General features: G+C 37.6%; 1 protein-coding gene across 6 annotated transcripts in view; it reads right to left on the reverse strand.

The window, feature by feature from the left end:
• Nucleotides 1–1665: 1665 nt before the first annotated feature.
• Nucleotides 1666–22295, reverse strand: part of cadm2a (cell adhesion molecule 2a) — a 467971-nt gene continuing 447341 nt past the window's right edge. For 4 of the 6 annotated variants that reach the window (XM_084104981.1, XM_084104979.1, XM_084104978.1 and 1 more), the window contains 3 exons: nt 19154–19264; nt 9368–9487; nt 1666–6299 (listed from right to left, as the gene is read on the reverse strand). In XM_084104981.1, the coding sequence (XP_083961107.1) occupies nt 6181–6299; nt 9368–9487; nt 19154–19264 (350 nt within the window). In that variant the 3' untranslated portion in view covers nt 1666–6180. The remainder of the gene's footprint in view (nt 6300–9367; nt 9488–19153; nt 19265–22295) is intronic. The other 2 variants (XM_084104983.1, XM_084104980.1) reach the window with 1 other exon arrangement.

Raw genomic sequence — 22295 nt, forward strand, 5'->3', positions numbered from 1 at the left:
GACAACAAGCTGTCCATAAAGCTTTAATTGTGAACCTGGAACATTCCCTTATGTTGCTATAGATCAGTGTTATTGTTAATTAAAACTATCAAAAGTGTTTTTGTTAATTATAATAAAATGAAAATATTTTAAATGAGAAATGTTCACAACTAAATGAAATGTTAAAGTGCCAAGGCCTGGTTTCACAGACAGGGCTTAAATTAAGCCAGGATTAGTCCTTAGTTTAATTAGGTCATTTAGGTAACATTACTGGTGTGCATCTTGACACAAAACAATGGCATTGACATATTTTAAGATATGTCAGTGAAAGTTGCTTTCAGTTCAAACATGCATTTTAGTCTGAGACTAGGCTTAAGCTTGATCTGTGAAATGTGATATGTAGAAAAAAATAAAATAAAAATAAAATGAAAACTGAAAATATAAAAATAAAAGCTATTTTGAAATATTAATAAATGCTATAATATAGTATATATTTACTACTAAAAATAACACTGCTGTAGATATTATAACATGATTTATAATGGTGTATGATGTCACATTTGTGTCTTTGTGGTTGTTCTGGATTTCAAAATATGTCTCATGATAAAAACTATTACAGCAATTGTGTTTCTTTACTCAGCTAAAAATATTGTTTGGCTGTTGTGTGTAGTCTTGATCTTCCTAGTCATAATAGACCCGAGCTATGAGGCAGTTTTGAAATGACAGAGATGGTTTTTGTGGTGGGCTGACCTCGGTGTGAGTGTGTGTGTAGGAGCGAAGACACGTCCCCTGTGGTGATTTCACAATGATCACGGTTTCCTGCCCTGAGGGCTGCTGTCTCTCTTCCCCTCAGGGGTCTTGTGCAGTCTTTATCTCTCATAGTTTGTATCTGTCTCCATGATAGCAGCCATGTCTGCGTTCTATTACATTCCAAAACATCCTGCAGCTCAGACCAACCTATGCAGTGAGCATGCAAAAACAACATGTTTAAGTCCCGTTCACACCGAGAACGATAACTATACAGATAAAGATAACTATATTAGCGTCCACACCAGCGGACGAAATCATTTTGTTTATTCACACTGCAATTTTGTTGCCTGCCACTTTAAATACTCAAGCTCTTTAAAGCAGGATGGTTTCTGATTGGCTGTAAATACTTTTTATTGTTCTCCAAAAAAAAAAATAAAAAAAAAATCTGAAAGTGATTCCAACAATATTTCTCTGGTCTGTTTTAGTTGTAGTGTGGACTCTGCTGTTTTTTTATATTTAGAACGATTTTTTTTTTAGAACTATCCGTATCATTGCAGTTATCGTTCCTAGTGTGAACTGGCCTAAAAGCTTAAAAGCAAAGACTGATAGAAAAAGAATGTTTGTCTAGAAAACTTTAGCCATTTAGGGTGGTTGTTAGGGTGTTGCTAGGCAGGTCTAAGTGGCTGCTTGTTGTTATGGTGTTCTAGGGTGTTCTGAGTGGATGCTAGGGTGCTGATAGGCAGTTCTGTGTGGTGGCTTGTTGCTAGGGTGTTGCTAGGCTGGTCATTAGGGTGTTGTGAATAGATGCTTGTGATAAGGTGTTCTGGATGGATTTGGTGTTTGGTTTTGCAGATATATGGACAGACATTAAGAAATGAATGGAGAAAATCCAGATTAATTGTGTTGCATTTAGACAGTAAGAAGAACAGACAGGAATTTTTGGCATTTATTTATTTAACAATTTCATTCCATACATGTGAATTAGGCTTAAAATTGAATTTCGAATCAAATGAATACACCAAGGAACACATTTAAAAAAAAGAAAAGAAAAATAAACCAAATGAGGCGTTTTCATTTCAGCTTGCTACAAGAAGCACAAACCCTTCGTGTTCTGAAGTCACTATCATTTCAAGAGCTAGAGAGGCCGATTCGCTTAGAAACCAGGTACTCGATCTACCAGTGCACAGTATGCTACCCACTACATCTGCTTCACTGGCACGCACAATTGTTTTGCAACGTGAGAGGAACGTGGTGAAATTTAAATAGCGTTTGTCTGTCTATTTTTTACAATTCAACTACAGACGTTTCTGGAACAGTGCGCATTGTGGTGTCGTCGGTGCAGGTGCTAAATCTAGCAAGGTCATGTGAAAAACTGAAAACACCGTTTCCTTCGAACTATTTGATCTTGACCTACATGTAGTGTGTCCTTACTATGACAACAGCCCTCTTAGTGTAACACATTACTAGCTAAATTGGTGTGCATCTTTTTCTGGTCTAAATTTCACAACAGGTCGTTACAGCAACTGGACAGCTTGTTTAAACAATATACAAGCTTGTGTGTCATGAATTGGAGATATGTGAAGCAACAAGCATATATACACATGAAAAAAGTAAGAGCATCAAATAAACAGTATAATGATGTTGTAAATGCAGTATGATTAAGCAAATAGAAATACATTGGTATGAGCTACCTGTATGATATTAGAAAAAAAAACAAAACATTTGATTCATACCTGAGATGCAAAAAAAAAAAAAAAAAAAAAATGCAAATTATTAAAATGATGTAATTGGGTGAAGTTAAAACAGTTTTTGATTAACAGCGTTACTGTTGTTTCTCATAAACTTGGGGTTTGTTAAAAGAGACTCTTTGCTAGATGCACAAATGCTTTAATTTCAGTGTATAGTAAATAAAAAGAAGGTCGATGAGAGTGAGTGCATTTTACTATTTCCACATATCACTGTGATCATAAATGCTGTATTTTACATAGTTCTTTCTTAGGTAAAATTTCATTATTCTGCCTTTTGATCTGCGTGCTAATTGGTATAGTCTGTATTTTTATAGTCTGTCAGGAGGAGAAACAATGTGAACATATGGAACCTTTTTTTTTCTTGATCATAATGTTCAGTGACATAACAGTTGTACATTAATATTGTTGTCACTTGCAGACTCCAAAAACAAAATATGAGCTCTGTTCCAAAACCTAGTGAGCTGCCTAGATAGGCAGCATCCTAACTGTAATGGAACCTCATAAGTTACCAATTTAGAACACTCAACATTGCCAGCAATTCAGTTGATTTTGCAGTTTGCAGTTAGCATGCTGCTAAGCTAATGACATGATACTCTAATAAGCATTAAACTTACTAGTGCAAACAAATATTTAATAAAAGAACAATTTTGCAATTAATTTCAATACTTTTCACCAACTAACACAATATTAAGTTTATTTTGCATTGGGAGCATGTTAACTAGTAAAGGTTTTGGAACAGAACAGTGGTCTGTGTTTTAATAGTCCTTCCACACCAACTACAGTACATAAACTGGGACTAAAATGGCAAATTGTCACTGATTTACTGAATAAATCCCCAAACTTTAAATCCAAAAGTTTTAGGCCATCGTTTTAGCTATGAACCATTCCACTGCAATCACTAGCTGAACAAAAAAACATCAGACTGGAAATGAATTCTGGTGCATTAAAATGTGAATATGACGTGACAATATAACATGCAAAATGTACAAAGGCAAGTTTGAGGGAAAAGAAACAAGACAAGAACCCGCAAGAGCTGAAGTGACAAAACAACATGAAGCTCCCACTACAAACACAAAGGCAATTATGGTGATAAAAGAAGCTGATTTATTAGTTCTTAAAAAGGTTGAGTATGTTCTGTAACGGGTCAAAATCTGAGCAAGTGAATATATTTTCTTGATAATAGCATGTGATTTACTGACCACAAAGGCAGAATTAGGTCAGTGTCACGATCAGACAGACAAGTACCAAACATTGTTAGCGGTTATTATGCCAGACAGACGGCATTGAGCCAGTCCACAGAGAGAGAAAGTAGCAAGAAAAGAGAAATAAATGAAAGGTAATTGTGGCTTGAGTAGCATGTCAGCACGTTTCATTTCATAAGGCTTAAATTGATCCTGTGAGCACTGATAAACGGTTTGGCCTCAAGTCGTATGCAATCTGACTGTTGGCTCTGTCAAAGGATACCATATTCCTAGCCATTAATATATTCACACATATTAGGGATACATGTGACATACAAGACAATTACATTTGAGTTACATACGTGTATATGGAAGTGATATGTGTCAATGTGGTGCATTAGGACTAAATGAAAAGATGTTTTCGAGATATTACTATCAAACATGTAAAGCTTGACCATCTGTTGGTTTTATAAGCTTCACTGATATCTTTCCTATGTGAGAACGGAGACAGACTGCGAAAGCAATGCCAAGTATGAACAATAATCGTCATCATTTACAGGAAACGAACATCAGATAAAAGTGTTTTCGTTCGACAAATACATAGCTTTGCCATTTTAACAAGTAACCCATTGCTGTCACAATTTCCGTCATACTCATTAAGTGGTTTTCAATTAAGCAAAATTAAATAATTTACAGTCAAACAAAAAAAATGATCTTTCAAAAATGTTTCCCCAAAACGTGATACTTATACAGTATATACATGCCTTGAGCTATAGCAAAGGTTGTGAAGTTGTGAATAATCTTTTAATGACAAATAAGATGAAAAAAAGATAAGATATATTTTTTTTCCCCACCAATATTTAGATCAGCTAATATACAAACTTGATGGAATTAGGGACCCCGAAGTCTAACAACAATTTTCACTAGTTACCACATTTAGCAGATATATTATACAGCCTTAGCAAGGTTGTCTATTCATCGTAGAAATCAACAAAAGAACCGAAAAAAAGATACTGTTGTTTCAAAAACACTTCCGACCATCAACATAATCCATGACTTTAGTGTGCTGATGTCTAGTCTGGGTAATGAAAATCAAAGTTAGTTATTTTTACGTCATGATTGTTGCATTAGACCTCATTCATGAGTTGTTTTGTGCTTATTTATGTGTTTGGCCTAAACCTCACGCTGTGGAATGAGCAGGTGGGTGACACTTTATGAATGTTGCATATCGGCAACGTTCTCTTAGCATTGTTACATAATGTATGTGTAATATTCAGGTTTGCATACAAAGTTTTTTTTTTGGGATCTTTCATGAACTGTATATTGATCTAACCAATGACACAAAGGTTTAAGAGCACTGAAATAGTAGCGCACTACTTATTTTTGTCCCTTTTAAAGTATCACTTTCTGTTTTGTGAGATATCTTGTGTTCGGCACGACGGTTGTGTAAACAGCTGAAGGATGACGTACGGATGTTTCCCGCCTCGATCGTGGATCTGTTGTTATGGGCCGGTCAGTGCAGGAATACAGAAGCAAGTGTCATAAGAACCAAGCAGTGGAGATGCATCATCATACTACACAAACACACACAACTGGGCTTCTTCTTTCTTTCTTTGCCTGGTTGCTAATTCACTAACCCGCTATGGTTTATTTGGTAACCAAATAACCAAGTAACTGCTTATCCTAATTTTTAAAAACACAGGTGATTTTCGCTGGAACACACTGAGACCTTCTGTGGAGCTATTCATTTACATACCAATATCTACAGTTCAAGTACAAAATACTGATTTTAGCCATAGTGTGAGCTGTCAGTTTCACATCATGTAATGGTCTTTTGGAGAATGGAGCGTCTCTACGTACCGATAACATTATTAACACCTAAAAATCTGTAGAATAAAAAGGGAACCTCCCTCACTTCAAGTCTGAGTATATTTTCACTACTGTACATCGTTTTTTTTGTTTTTTTTTGGGAGAAACAGCACAATAAATGGATTCAGCATGAATCACAACCAAAACAAAAGTAGAAATTAATTAAAACAATAACAGACCAGAAAACATTTTAAAAAATCATACCGCTGAAGATAAAAGCAAGCAACCAATCAGAGGCCTGACAAACGAAGGCATTGACTGAAATTCAGCGGACATCTGTATATTTAGGCACTGTGAGAAGATGAAGGGCGAGTCCTTATTGAAAGATGGCTGCAGACAATTTTCTTTTCTTTTTTTCATATTTGGAGATTTAGACATTTTTGGACTACTTTGGGGGTGTTTTACAGCTATATAATGATTACAAAAGGTGACATCTTCAGCAAATAAGTTGCTCGTAAAAAAGTAGCAGGTGAGCTGTTATTGAAAAAGGCAAAAGAAAACCAAACTGAAATGAAAAAAACAAAACAAAAACAAACAGAATGGAAAAGAAGGGCGAGAAGAAGCTTCCGTTGCTGTCTGAAGAAGTTCCTACACTGTGCAGGGAAGGAGGGAAGGAATAGGAGGAGAGAGAGGAGCGCAGTGCCACTTGCAGTCTAAATGAAATACTCTTTCTTTTCTTCTGCGTGTGCGTGGTTGCCGTCGGCATTGATGATGGCTGTGTCTGCGTCCGGGGCGTCATCCGCTCCTTTGGCCTCGTTTGTCAAATACGTGCCTGAAACACACACACAATTTCTTGATTTAAAAAACAATGTGATTTTCAAAAACTTCAAAATGGCAAGTTTATGTAGGAAAAATAGGTTACACTTTATTTGAAGGTGTCCGTGTTAAAGTGTAATTATATATTTATGTGAGTAATAATAATTAACTACTGTATGTGTACTTACTATAGGGCTAGGGTTAGTTGCATGTAATTATGCATCATTTATATTTATTACTACATTAGCTACATGTAACAAGGACTGTAAAATAAAGTGTCACAGAAAAATACTATTACTATTATAAGAAGTGATATTAAGTCTTTCAAGTAACTTGAACCTCACTATATATGCACTTGTGTCCAAAAGTCTGAGACTACTTGTGACAATGCTAATCATTTGTATGTACTACTGGTAAAAAGTAAATTAAGATATTATTGTGAAATATAATTTAAAAAATAATATTGAAAACAAGTAAAAAATTGTAAAAATAATAAGCTGAATTTTCAGAAGCCATTACTTCAGTGTAGGGTAGCATATATATATATATATATATGAAGAGTTCAGATGCAAAAGCCTCTAAGTGCCATTTGAAATTTTCTTCTAGAATGATCATTTTTATCAAGCTCGTATATTTAAGTTCAGTAATTTCACTTAAATGGCAATGAAGATTACCTATTAATTGTCATTTAAGTGAAATTATTGAACTTAAATATACGAGCTTAATAATTAATCATTCTAGAAGAAAATTTCAGATTGCACTTAGAGGCTTTTGCATCTGAACTCTTCATATATATTTATATATATATACACATAAGTAATGCGTTTTTTTAATAAAAATATCCATAATTATAACTTTATAAACTGTAATCACTAGCTTCCAGTAATGTCCATCCTTGCGTCGCATGATGTACAGTGCATCCGGAAAGTATTCACAGCGCTTCACTTTTTCCACATTTTGTTATGTTACAGCCTTATTCCAAAATGGATTAAATTATTTATTCTCCTCAAAATTCTACAAACAATACCCCATAATGACAACGTGAAAGAAGTTTGTTTGAAATCTTTGCAAATTTATTAAAAATAAAAAACGAAAAAAATCACCTGTACATAAGTATTCACAGCCTTTGCCATGACACTCAAAATTGAGCTCAGGTGTATCCTGTTTCCACTGATCATCCTTGAGATGTTTCTACAACTTGATTGGAGTCCACCTGTGGTAAATTCAGTTGATTGGACATGATTTGGAAAGGCACACACCTGTCTATATAAGGTCCCACAGTTAACAGTGCATGTCAGAGCACAAACCAAGCCATGAAGTCCAAGGAATTGTCTGTTGACCTCCGAGACAGGATTGTATCGAGGCACAGATCTGGGGAAGGGTACAGAATAATTTCTGCAGCATTAAAGGTCCCAATGAGCACAGTGGCCTCCATCATCCGTAAATGGAAGAAGTTTGGAACCACCAGGACTCTTCTTAAAGCTGGCCGCCCGGCCAAACTGAGCAATCGGGGGAGAAGGGCCTTAGTCAGGGAGGTGACCAAGAACCCGATGGTCACTCTGACAGAGCTCCAGCGTTTCTCTGTGGAGAGAGGAGAATCTTCCAGAAGAACAACCATCTCTGCAGCACTCCACCAATCAGGCCTGTATGGTAGAGTGGCCAGACAGAAGCCACTCCTTAGTAAAAAACACTTGACAGCCCACCTGGAGTTTGCCAAAAGGCTCCTGAAGGACTCTGAGACTATGAGAAAAAAAATTTAGCTGGTCTGATGAAACAAAGATTGAACTGAAAAGATTGGCCTGAATGGCAAGCGTCATGTCTGAAAGAAACCAGGCACCGCTCTTCACCTGGCCAATACCATCCCTACAGTGAAGCATGGTGGTCACAGCATCATGCTGTGGGGATGTTTTTCAGCGGCAGGAACTGGAAGACTCGTCAGGATCGAGAGAAAGATGAATGCAGCAATGTGCAGCAATCCTTGATGAAAACCTGCTCCAGAGCACTCTGGAACTCAGACTGGGGCGACGGTTCATCTTCCAACAGGACAACGACCCTAAGCACACAGCCAAGATAACAAAGGAGTGGCTACGGGATAACTCTGTGAATGTCATTGAGTGGCCTAGCCAGAGCCCAGACTTGAACCCAATTGAACATCTCTGGAGAGATCTGAAAATGGCTGTGCACCGATGCTCCCCATTCAACTTGATGGAGCTTGAGAGGTTCTGCATAGAAGATAGGTGACACCAAAAATAGGTGTGCCAAGCTTGTAGCATCATACTCAAAAACACTTGAGGCTGTAATTGGTGCCAAATGTGCTTCAACAAAGTATTGAGCAAATACATGTACAACAAACTTCTTTCACGTTGTCATTGTGGGGTATTGTTTGTAGAATTTTGAGGAAAATAAAGAATTGAATCCATTTTGGAATAAGGCTGTAACAGAAAATGTGAAAAAAGTGAAGCGCTGTGGATGTAGGAGTGGCGTAAGCTTAGCTGAGAGTAGACGCCTCTCGCGGATCAAACAAATAGGGCTGGGCAACAAACTCAAGCTTCTCTGACATTTCTCTTTAAGAATTCTCATTTTAGACTTCTAATTCGTGACCGGTGTTCTGTTTTGCTTGCTATCCTCTTTGCTTCCGTGTTCATCAATACTTCATGCGTTGGGTCAGAGTTCACTCTTCGGCCGGAACTTGACTCGCGTACAGAAGCCAGATTCTAGTTTATAAAGTTATAAATATGGAATTTTTAGGCTTCAAAATCTCAAGTACTATTCACTCCTATTACAAAGCTTGGAAAAGTCAGGATATTGTTTAATATAACTCCGATTGTGTTTGGCTGAAAGAAGAAAGTCATATACACATAGGAAGGCTTGAGGGTGAGTCAATAATGGGATAATTAATTTTTTTGGGTGAACTAACCCTTTAATTTTACATTTCCTTTATTTTAAATGATTCAAATGAATAAAACTGTTTATTTGCAGGTTTTGAATCACAGGTGGTCTCAGACATTTGAAGCCCACTGTAGATGATGCATTTTTGAGTACCACTGTATCTAGATTTTACAGACAGTAAAAGGAAAATCGTACCTTTATGCCGTGCCAGGTAGCGTCCCAATACAATAATTAAGCACAAAGTTGCGAAAACGACAACAGCGACTACTCCTCCGATTAGAGCGTGATCTGGCACATTTTTCTGGGCATTAGGATCTGTAAGAGAGTGAGAGAGAGAGAGGAGGAGAAAGCATTGTTGGTAACCTTTCTCATTTATTCATACTTTTAACTTTCAAAATATCAGAAGGTTGACAACAGATAGTTTAGACTAAAGCTTCAGCCCTCTCCTGTCTGCTCAAGGAGTTTAAAGTCTCTGAACCGACAGATCGAGCCATATGGGGGTTGGACAGGGTTTTATGCATGCACAGAATGAAAGTAAAGAGGAAGACATGAGCCATAACAAACACACAGTGTTTTCCAGTCTGTCATCAGCTGCTCGTAACTAACAAAAATACACTGCATGGTCAAAAGTCCTTTCAGCGGGGTCACTGATGCTCCGGGAGCAAATCTCCCAGTGGAACGTCTTCCCAGAAGTGATGAGTCGTTCCTTAGTGTGAAGAACATTTGAATATTATAAAGAACCCTTTTCCACTATAATAGAACAACTTGTTCATCGAAAAGTTTCCATGGATGTTAAAGGTTAAAAACCATCAATGCTAAATAAAGAACCTTCTTTTTAAGGGTGTAGTGTAGTTGTAGAAGACAAGACCTGCTGTTCAAATTGTGGGCGACTTCATTTCATCCCGACCAGAAAACGCTCTCGAACCTCGAGCGTATTGTTAATTTAAAAGATGGGCCTGTCTCCTTTCTATCTGTGAGCTGTGGTTCTTTATTATTTCCCCGCTTAGTGCCATTTGGAGTGGTATATTATAATTGACAGCATGCGTTGCATCTGCCCCAGCGTGTGCGTTTAATCCGGGCTGTGCTTTGTGCTGCGGGAGCTTCCTAATCACTGCCTGCAATTACTGTATCAGCCGCACAAAGCCGGGATAAACTCAGGGCCAGAGAGCCATTCAAACGGTCCATTTCAGTAATGGAGAATCCCACCTCGGATCGACATCGGCTGGGCGCGTCGACTCCATCCCTCTGATTGACATCTCATAGTCTCTCTCTTTCTCTCTCTCAATAATAGCATTTCTTCACTTTGTTGTGTTTACAAGAGGAGTATAAAACCTACAAGCTGCATCTGACTTCCCCGTGACAATCAATCACAATAAAAACACAAAATATGAGCAGATCTCTATCACCCTTTTAGCGAATCGCTGAAATATGAAATGTGGAGCGGCTACTCGTATCTGACAGCACATGTTTCTGAATTTCCAACAGTGAAAGGCTGTGGTATTAAACTCTCTAAATTTTTATGACATCAATAAATCAAACTTAAGTCCCAAAAAGTATTTCACCGCAGGTGTGTGTGACTTCAGCGTTCGGCTATCAAACGGACTTAGCTTTTTACCCTTTTTCTACCAAAATGGTAGAGAAATCGCTAACACCTGTCTAACTAGGAGAAAAGTAACAAGTAACAAAACAAATGCTTGGCATTGCCATTCTAAATCTCTGTACTGGTAAGTGTTCAGACACCTTTGTCCCTGAACATTAGACTGTGAATCTCAAGTACATCTCTTGGTGTTGTGATAATTAGCCCTTCTCTGTCCTCGCTCTATTTTTATCAACGCTCAGCGTGGGGTTGCCATGCTGAGTGCTGTCCTAGGGCGAGTCCATTGACACTGTGAGAGGCCTGGTAATCTCTAACTATGCTATTACAATAAGGTTTCATTAGTTAACATTAATTAACTACATTAGTTAACTAATAATGAACTGCACTTCTACATTTATTATTCTTTGTTGATGTTAATTTCATAATTTACTAATACATAATTAAAAAATCTAAAGTTGTATTTGTAAACATTAGTTAATGCACTGTGAAGTAACATGGGTGAACAATGCACAATTGTATTTTTTATTAACTAACGTTAACAAAGGTTAACAAATAAACTAACAAATGTATTTCTCATGGTTAGTTCATGTTAGTTAATACATTAAAACCTTATTGTAAAGTGTTACCCTATATATTAAGGATAATTTCTACAGTTAGAGAGAAGGAGTAACATAGTTCATCTCATTAGTCAATAACTTTCTAACAATGACTTTCTTTTAAAAAGTCATTTTATGGGGTGTACATACACTTGTAATAAATCATTTATGATAAAGTGAATGTATAATTTTAAGAAAACTATATATATATATATATATATAGGCTACTACATTTTTTTTTTTAATAAACGTACAAGAATATATACAATATATATAGGATGAATACTGAAAAAAAGGTAGGAAACACACCACACATTTAAATTGTATACATTTAATTTGAAGCAAACCCCATATTTTTATTAAGTCATGTAAACGTAATTATAAAAAGGCATTTTTATTCCACTAGGGTCAAAAATATGAGGAAATGTTCCTCATATAAATATGTACAATTAAAACTGTTTGGATACGTACTTTCCGACTCATCTTTTGTTTTTACTTCCTTCAGTTCATGCTTTATATTTCTCCTCAATCCCCTTATTATTTGACCCTGCTCTTCTTTTTATGTCAGTTTCTCATTTTCTTTCCTTGTGCACACAAATTTAACTCATCGGAGTGTTTGTCCATAGACATGCCCAACATAGCGCTTAAAGTAGCGAGATCCACCAGCAGAGAAGGGATATGTTTCCTCTCCCTCAGCACACATTATCTTTTAATAAGGACTGCGACAGTCCTTCCCTTATGATTTAATATTGAAGCACAGCACACACATTCCTATTTTAATATTCACAATTCCTTTGCCTGGCCCCTGCATTGTGTGGCTCTGGCAAATGTAACAAATTAACGGCAGTGAAACCACACCACTCTTATGGTGTGAGATATAAACTCACCAGCGGCACATCTGAGAAGAGGCTTTCAATCCGGCTGTGGCTAAACAATGCTGAGAACGGCAACAGCACCCAGTGTGTGAATCCCTGCGGTCACATGAATTCTTAAAGAAAAACGTTTCAGAGGAAAAACATGCAGGAAGCACTCTTTTAACAAACCCACGTGGTAGGGGGTTATGAAGAGGCCTCATGGGGGGGGGGGGGGGGGGGGGGGGCAGGAGCAGCAGGGGTGGTCATGTTGCGCTCTTGTCGGGATGACATTTCAAGGTGAGCGTTACCATTAACTCCACATGCTAATTCGGGAGACCGGCAAATGCTGTCTAGGAGATTATTGTTACGGTAATCTTGATATTTGTATAAATGCCTTAAATGGCGACTGTGAGTGTGGGCTGGGTGTAAAATGGATGTAGGGAAGCGAACGTCAACGCTTCGGTGATCTTCTTTACATTGGTGGGCTATTGAAGAACATCAGACAGAGAAAGTGCTGAACTGGAAAGCTTCACCTTCATGGTACAATCGAACACTGGAAATTAACATTTACAGGGCAAGTACTGATGTGCTTCCAAATTGAAAGGTGCAGAAAGATGGTTGGCCTACCGGAAGAATTGTAACATAAAAACACCGCCCTCATTCAAAGCACGAGTCTATGCGGAAAGCCAATTGAACGGAAACCTCCCAATAAATCACCTAATATGAAAATCCAGCACAAGCTATTCAATGGCATTTGTGATTTGATTGCTGTATGCATGATTTACTCTGACTCTTGGATTCAAATGTTCCACCACAATCAACCAGAAGCAAACCAAATTACGCATAAATTGTAAAATGCAGTGGAATGGAAAGATGGTGTTATTAACCAAATTATGAGTTTAAGTGTGAGCTCATTAGACTTGATTAGAAACTCGGTTGGATATTAAGCTGTTTACAATGAGATACATCAACATTAGTCCTCAGTGTCTGAGAACATCTGCAAACTTCCACATTTAAATGGATTATTTACAAATTTAAGGCTCAGAATAAAGGTTTTGTTTGCTCTCCAATATTTTGAATTTGAACTGCAGTATCCATTTCAATGCAAGCTGTCAATTTTACATACTGCACCATTAATATGCAGTGATGACTATAAGCCATTTATTAGTACATTGACTCCACCTGTGGTGTGAGGTTATCTGTTTAAACAACCGAAGGCAAACAGAGGCGGGAAAGTAACAGTGATTATTTTTGCATACAGAAATGCATATAAAAGTTTAAAAATGGCATATAAAATAAATGTAAATAAACGTTTAAATTTGGAGGTTTGCACATGTTCTATCAGAAACAGAGGATCAATGTTGACATATCTCACGGTAAACGGACTGTACTCTATATGATAATTTGGATAGGTTTTTTGCTTGTTCTGTGGGTAAAAAGCATTTCTATCCATTTATGACCATTCAAAAAGCGACATGAGCTGAAAAACTGCTGCTGAGATGAATGGAAATGCTAATGGTTGACTTTCTCTAGGTATTATAGGCCTTCTTGGGACCCACAAGCCTAACAGGTCAATAAAACATCCTATAAGTATTTCATGAGAATTTTACAGTCTCTTAAACAATCTAAAAGCATAGCTTTGGCTGATTTCCCAGTTAATGGACAGTGTCTTTTTTCTCTGGGAGGGCATATGAATATTCTGCCTCAGACTTCCTATAGTTCTTGTTCTCTTCCTCCATGTACATGCTCACTTCTCTTCATAACACTGGCAGCCAGCCAATTAAATTATATTAGAGGTCTCTGACTAAATAAATAAAGACGAATAATGCACTGTTTAATATAACTATTCCCCATTTTCTTCTGGGATAGAACATTTGACAATTGTGTCTAATGGAAATTTTTTACCAGGAAGAAATGGAGGCTGTTGTATTCGAGTTGTGGCCCTCATGGGGGCCCAATCTAGGAAATAAACGTTAAACATTAACCATCCAAATCAACCATTCCATCCATTCTCCTTCCACGCAGAAAGGGAAAAAAAAGGCTAAATGCTTGTTGTCCATCTTTCACATCCCTTTGCCCAGCACAGCAGCCACTTAAATGACCCGTGAATCTTTAGAGGGCTGATTTACATACCGGATGCTCTTGAGAGTTGATCTAAAGCCAAACGGGGGCAAAGGTGACCGCTGAGTTGGTCAGCACGGTTTAATTAGATTTTCAAAACAAATTACAGCTTCTAACTGTGCTTGAAAAAGTGAGTCTGGAGAGAGACAATGATTGAACCCAAATAGGGTGAAAAAGAAAACAAAAGAAAAAGAGAGGCACGAGCAGGCAAGATACTGAATGATTTGGAGACTTTACACTGTAACATTCATAATTAGGCTGTCATGCTTCAAACTTGATCTGCAGTGAATGCTGGGAAATGGCGAGAGTGGTTATTTCGGCAAATTAAAGCAGCTCAAGGCTTCCAGAGGATTACTTAAAGTGTCTCCTTTCCACGGAAACTAAATGAATGAAGAGAGTCTTATTCGTAATTCATATTCGGTGACAGAGTTTAATGATTTTTCTTTTTTCCTTTCCTGTTATATTTTAAATTGTTACCATAAGTCTTCCCTCGACATGACTTAATGTGACAGATCATCAATAACCGTGCCGCGTGACCGAGGAAAAAGACCTTTGTATTACATTTTAATTTCTCCTGTGTTGTGTCATTTTCAGAAAAGAGAGAAAGGAGGGCGCTCAGGACTCCAGTCTCAATATTTAACTGACCCTCCAGGGACACGGCAGCTGAAACAGCTGAAACTTTGACTTATCCATTTAAACAGAGCCGTTTTTCTTTTCTTTTTTTTTGCTGGTGTTCTCTGGAACACACCTTTCTTGGAGTTCAAATCAATAATTCTAAGATGTTCATTGATATGAAGCTCAAAATCATTTTAATCCTTCTATTGAGAATAAGCAGCAGGATGAATGATTTCCAAGATGAAATCCTCACTCTACACTTCTAAAACCCTATTCGGGATTCGTTTTCTGGATATATGTCTCTAAAGTAATTGTCTGTAATGATTATCGTCAATTGAGACAGGATAAGTAATGCCTGTGAAACTGAAGGGATGGATTGTACCCAGGAGCACTGCAAATATTATAACGCTTTTAGATATTTCAAAGTGTGCCCCCTCCACTTTTTGGGAAATAAAAATTATATTTTAAGAGTTTTGCTGCTGTGCCAAGAAAGAAAATTGCAGCCACCTACAATTTAAAGACTTTAAGATCAAGCAAAGCCTCTGTGTAAGTGGTAATTTACTATAGCGGTCACTTTCCTGCTATTTAGCAAGGACATATGTTAAGTCACCTAACTAATATTAATGATCCAAGCTGATAAGGTCCCTCCTACATTTCAGATTGTTGCTGCACCCCTGGATGTGTACACTTTACCATCACACATAACGGTGATGATCACACAATCATAAAATTATTTTGTTGTGCTAATTATTACGGCAACATATTTGAGATTATCTGGGAAAATTCATTCAAATTTCAGAAAAAATATAACCAAACTGTTGATATTTGCAAACCTACATTGCACTAAAATACTTCTTGTTCTTAGTCCCTTTTTAAATGGTCTGTTAGGAAAAAAAGTTACAATATACTATAATTTCTCTCCATCACTTTGCTTCAATCACAAAATTACAGGCTTGTGCACTTTTTTTGCTTTTTGCTAACCAAACGAAAACACAATCCTTTCAATCTCTTATACATGGGATGTCAAACGCATTAAGGAACAATATACAATTATTTTTTTTCCCCTAGTTCTCTTAAACTGTATTAGGTTTAAGGTTGTATGCCATGCAACATTTTTCACTGGCACAGTCTATAAAAAGTCATGAAAATCATCAGGGCTCCTCCGTAATTTTAATCGCGCTGAATCGTGATAACCCTCGTCTTGCGATTCACACTTACGTAGCTCCAAGTGTTCACATGACTTGAAGAAATAACTCAAGCATCTAAAACATGGCTCTAGACTTCTCATAAAGCACTAATTGGATGAACAAAGCTTTCCAAGGCGGCATGCATTGCTTGCAGACCAGGAACATAGTGTTAGAACTTGCAAATGATTCTCTGAGGATTGCTCATTTGTTTGCTTCTTACTGGGACTACAGCCCATGAACGAGGCAGTATCCAGGCCACAACTGACAAGCCCACGTCGGCCCATTATGCTCCTGCGGTGTGGCCGTGTTGAGTAATTGCTAGGCTTCTGGTCAACGCTTCAAGAAACATATGTTCCACTCCACACTGAGAGACTCCTTGCAGGAGGCTAGTCGTTTCCATGTATAACGTGTCTCCTTTGACAAAGGGTCTTGGAGGAATCCACAGTAACCTACAGCGGAAATAATAGGACATAATTCGAAATAATTGGGGTTTTTTTTCAAGCCAACATATTTCAAAGCTTCAAAAACTTCAGCACTTCCACGATAGACCCTTCTCTGTTTATGTCCTGGAGTTAAATCCAATTAAGCCGGATAATTCTTGGCAGACGCTGGACCAGTTTAAAAAGTTTTGTAATAATTTTGCAAAACTGCTGCGCTTTGTTGTCCTCCCTTGGCTAATGAACCTAAACCCAGACCCTCCCTAAAACAGATAAATTTCTGCACTTTCCTCTCCCTGTCCAAAGACAAAAGGCATGACCAATCATTATCCCTGTAAAAGTGTCTCAGTGGTACAATAATAGCGTAGGGGTCTACGGCAGGGCGCTTTCATGCTGATTATGAAAAGTGAGCTGTAAATATTTTAAAATTCTCAGCATCCCCAGTACTTTATTCAACCTTTCAGCTTCATAAGGTCAGAGCTAATTTGCAAGCCACAAAAACGCATTTGGCAGATTTAACAGGGACGGGAGGCGCACTGATGGCATCGTCAGGGCCCTGTGTTTCTTTGAGGAAGAGTTATTATTCCCATTAAGCCCGGCAGAACGATGAGGCCAGAAATTCGCCGCTGGTACGCCCCCATTGATCGCAGATAGGAGAATGAGCTGCTAATGCATTTAGAGAAATAAGATCTGTTAACACTGCAGACGTTCAGCATTACAAGCTCAGAGAAAAATTCGCTTCGACGGAAGGCATACGTATGTGTGGTATTTTTTCACAAATAGCTGATTCCATTCTGGTCGACTGGTTGTAAACACAATGCAGTTAAAGGATAATTCCAGCATAACCTGACATATAACTTGGATATCCTTAGGAATAGTCAGTCTGCTGATAACATACAGATGCAGGATAAACTTTAATCTTCTACAAAATCCCATGTTTAGTTCAAATAATCCTCAAATTTAACCAAGTAAGCCTCTCTGAAGAATGGAACGGTGATGCTATCGTGATACAGTACAAACACAGCCATTTTGTTTTTGTGCAAAAACTTCCCTCAAAGTTGCACCAACAGGGCTGTACCCCTCACAAGTGGCACAAAAATAGGTAGACATTCAAACGACCCTTTGTAGAGTCCAGGGGGATTGAGATTTTTTTTTATTTTCGCCTTATAAATCACACTGTCTATATTTAGCTGAAGCATTCATAAACAAGAAACAAAACAGACCCTGATACCCCTGAGACCGGACATTCACGGCTAGGATCTAAAGAACACTTATGTCACATGGTATATGCCTCCAGGCTTGCTGTTTAGCAAACTGATGGGAACCGTTGTCCAGATCCTCTAAAGATGCACAAACTCCAGGGTAGAGGATAGTTAAGGTGACCATTTACTCACCCCCAAAACTTGTCCCAAACCCATATGCTGTTTGACATTGTGATATACGACATGTAAGAACCAGTGGCAAGGCTCAAAACTCACATTTGCGACTAAAAATAGATAGTGTGCAAACTGTAAAATGTATTTAGGAGCATGTGTGCAAAAGAACCCGCAGGTCATAAAAAAGTCTTAAAGATCTTAAATGGTATATCAAACGTCTGAATTATTATTTTAAGAGGGCTTAAATTTGGGAATAAAAAAAAGTTAATCATGATACGGCCTAATGTGATTAAACTTCAAAAGGCTATGATTTCATCAAATAAATGCGAGCAGTAGCACTGTATGTTTCAAATCAAAATGTATTCTACAGTCTTGTGGTTTAGAGCAGTTAAAAGCAATTAATACCATGTGTTTATGCCAATAGATTGCTTGAGATCTACAGCTGATGAATTACGACAATGTTTACTTTATATTATGTGGTAGATGGCTGTATGACAGCTGTATATTTTTGATTGAGCAGCCGGCAAAACATTATTTAACATATTATTCAATATACTGTATAGATTTTACTAGTATTGTACTAGTGTCTGTTTATATCAGTTATTCTATTTGATAATTATTTACTGCACCCCTAAAGTTTTTAATTGCTCTCCTAAATGTTTCAAATTTTCACATGTGCTTCTTGGGAAAAAAGATTGGTATTTTGCTTTACCAAGGTGAAACCAGGCTTAGATGAACTGGAGTCTAAACAACTTTTTTAAGAGCTTCAACAAAGGGGAATTTCTGTAAAGATTCTTAAATTCTCCTTTTGTGTTCAATGGAAAAAAATAACAGCATACAGGTTTGAAACGACACTAGCATGAATAAACAATGAACCATTTTGTATTGTTTTGTTGATTCATACCTTTAATAAGATGGGTTGAAAAAAGATAAAGACACATAAAGGCTCAAACTGTCACAGTTGAGATGCTATAGTTAGAACACAAGTGAATGGTGAATGGAAGAGATATGAACTAAGCGAGGACACACAAAGGTGCAGAGAGACTGCAGGGTACAAAAACACTTCTCTCCAGATGTCCTTGGAGCTGCAGACCCGAGTCAGAGGAAACCAGCTTGGGGAGAAGAAAGAGAGATATAGGCATGGAGAGGGAAGTGCGTGAGGAGGATGAGGAGGAAGGGCAGTGGGGTTGTACAGTACCTCTGTTACCGGTGACAGCAGAATTTTGATTCTTGGAGTCTAAGGGACCTGTAGTGTCTGGGAGGGTGGGTGCAGGGGAGGTTGTGGATGGTGACGGTGTGGTGGGGGCATCTGTCATATACGCAACAAAAAACAATGACAACAAACATGTAAGCAGAAAGAGACGACAAAAGACAAAACAACAATGGAACAAATGAAACAATAGTTGTATGCTGACACAATGCAAATAAAAACTGAATGGGTTTAATTTAACAATGCACACATGAATAAACTATTGAAAAAATTTACAGAACATTCCAGAAATGTATGTCTTTCTTTATGATGTTTATGGATAATGGGTTTGGTTTGTGTATAATATATCAAGCCATTCTAGATGAAAGCAAAATGACAGTTTTGCTCACAAAAATGATAGAAAAGAGAAAAGCATCAATATTTGATGTGATATCAAAAGCGGTCTGCACTGCTGAAATGATGGATAAAATGTAAAGAACAATCACCGTAACAACCCTTTTGTTCCTAATAATATATCCTTATATCAAGGCAGAGCTCAATATTAGAGCATCTTTAAAAATGGAAAAAGAGCAGATGCCACTAAATCTGTCTGTATACTATCTGTATCTGTATATATATATATATATATTCTAAGTAAAGGGGGCCAGGCTAAAATGCAAAAGCAAAGTTCACTCATAATCTTATATAATTTCTAAGTTGAAGTTGAGTGATTTATGCTTTTAAAACAGCAGGTATCATTTAAGCCTCTTGAATGCGACAGGTTCAACAATCAGTGTAATGCTGGCAGTCGTTATGCATGCATAAGGCATATTTAGTGCAGCGATAAGGACAGGAGAGGAGTTTTGGGCTCAAGTTGATAAGCTAAATCACCAGTCTGCCTTCATACTAATGGACTCAAGCAGACAAGCAGAGTAATCTAACTGATACAGTAGCTCAAAATTGCACAGCAGCCACCAGCTCTGGCTAACTATAAATTAGACAGTGCACAGGTTCCAGGGCAGAGATTAGTTAAGAGCAGCTCATGGCTAGACTTGTACATTCTCTGAGGAAAATGTAAGTGATGTTGAGCCATGTGAAACTCAAGGCATTGCTAGGCTGTTGCCAAGGTGTCATGAGTGTTAGAGCATTGTCATTGCTTATTGGTTTCCTATGAGATTTGTTTCAGCTGGTTTATTGTCCAATCACACAGGTATCATTCACATTTGTTGCATAAATGGTGCAGGAAGACTGTCACATCAAACTTTAATTCTTTCAGTATTGAAAAGGGTTTGTTCATATGTATAGGTTAGGAATATCAACAAAAGCCTATAGCTCTAAGTAAGAGAAATAGTAAAAGTTTTGCCTTATCAAACACCACTACTGTTGGCTTGGCTTGGTTTTTTGAAAAGGATCAGATAAAGTTTGTCTTTGTTTCCAAAGAACATTATTTATAATGCATTTAATAATGAACAAACAAAAGATTTTTCCCTCTGAATGTTAATTAGCACATAACAGTATATTCCTGCCCAGTGATATGGAGAAACACTTCAACAATACAGAGAAATGCGAAAGATATTATTATCATTCTAATAATAAAATCCGGTGCAAAATTACTTGCTCTTGTGAAATGATCTGCTAGGTACATGTTCAGCTTTAACACATACACACAGCAGCTGATAATTTCTCAAGAGCAAGTCATTTGGCACAAGATTCTATTACTAGAAAAATAACGACTCACAGATGGCAGGGTTGTAAGCATTTCTCTGTATGGTTGAAGTGCTTGAGTGATGTTTTGGATGTAAAAAAAAATTAGACTACACGTAAATCATTCATTGACTGATTTCTCCAAAAAGTATAAACATATAGTCTCTGTTGCTTTCAAAACATTGCTTTGTTTATTTGATCATCCGTCCAGCCCAACATAGCAACACTAAATCAACCAATGGGGTGAGTTTGGGGAGTGGCTATTTGTTTAAACAACCAATGATAGATAGTGGAAGTGTTTTGGAAACTTTTAAAAACATTCATTATTATTTTCTTTTTGATGAGCTAGTACTGCAGAAATTCACCTTAAAAAAACTTAATTTTATAACAAAAATTGCACTAATTTTAAAAGTATAGCTTATGGAAATAGCAAATCATGAGATTTTGGCTCTTGGCTTTTTTAGTTGGGGGATATAGAGAATTATTAAAGTGTTCAAACCTGTTCAAACAGTCTAGATACTATTGGCCTGCTCTAATATCTTATTTAAATGTCATGGCCCAATTTTAATTAAGGGTGAGATTTGAATAATAATATTGACTATACCTACCTCTCAAGTACCCCACTGACATGGCAGCCCTCTGCCTGGAATATCAAGCATTCGGCTGCATATTGAACAGGTAATAGTGCATTTGGAATTGGCACAATACAAGATAGGTGATCTGATGAAGGACAGTGACCATTATATTGCTCCGGGTTCTGTGCTAATCACTGATGGAAGGACGGCATCATGTTTTGCCATTTAAAAAGACAGTAATGAATTCAGACATGGTGCTTTATATTTGTGACACCCAATTAGCTTTTTATTCCTACAGAGAAGGTGTCAGTTTTATAGTATCAACATCATTAAAAGCTTTGGTTCTCCTTGTTGTTATAGTGTCCTGACATTTCAATGAGCCACTGACTGGACCCCTACACTGCACCATAACGGCTAATTAAATCTTCTTAAGATGGCCCGTGGGAGGATACAAAAGCCGAGGTAGAAGGAGAAAGTGAGAGAAAAGTAACTTCTCAAATGGAGAGCCTGAGGAAGAATTTTCCGGACTGGAGGGGTTTAGTGTCAAGAAGGCAGGAGAGAATCTTCCGCTTGATGCTCACAGTCATATCCGTTCTTAGCCTGTGAGCGTTTCCGCACAGCTGCCTCTGATGAAAGAGATGGCAGATGTGGACGCAGTGTAGCCTCTGAACCTCAGGCTGTATCGAGACCCATCATGCTTTACTGTCATGCTAAGTGTGTGAAGCTCATTCTCTTAAGTGAAGTCAGAGAACGACAGAGAAAAGTGGGTTGCTGCATATGTACACTTCTTTTGTGCAATATTTATGGTAAATGGTAAATGGACTGCATTTATATAGCGCTTTCACAGACCTATGGCCACCAAAGCGCTTTAC

Source organism: Abramis brama, assembly GCF_963993115.1.
Source record: "Abramis brama genome assembly, chromosome: 25".
In the NCBI taxonomy this organism is placed as follows: domain Eukaryota; kingdom Metazoa; phylum Chordata; class Actinopteri; order Cypriniformes; family Leuciscidae; genus Abramis; species Abramis brama.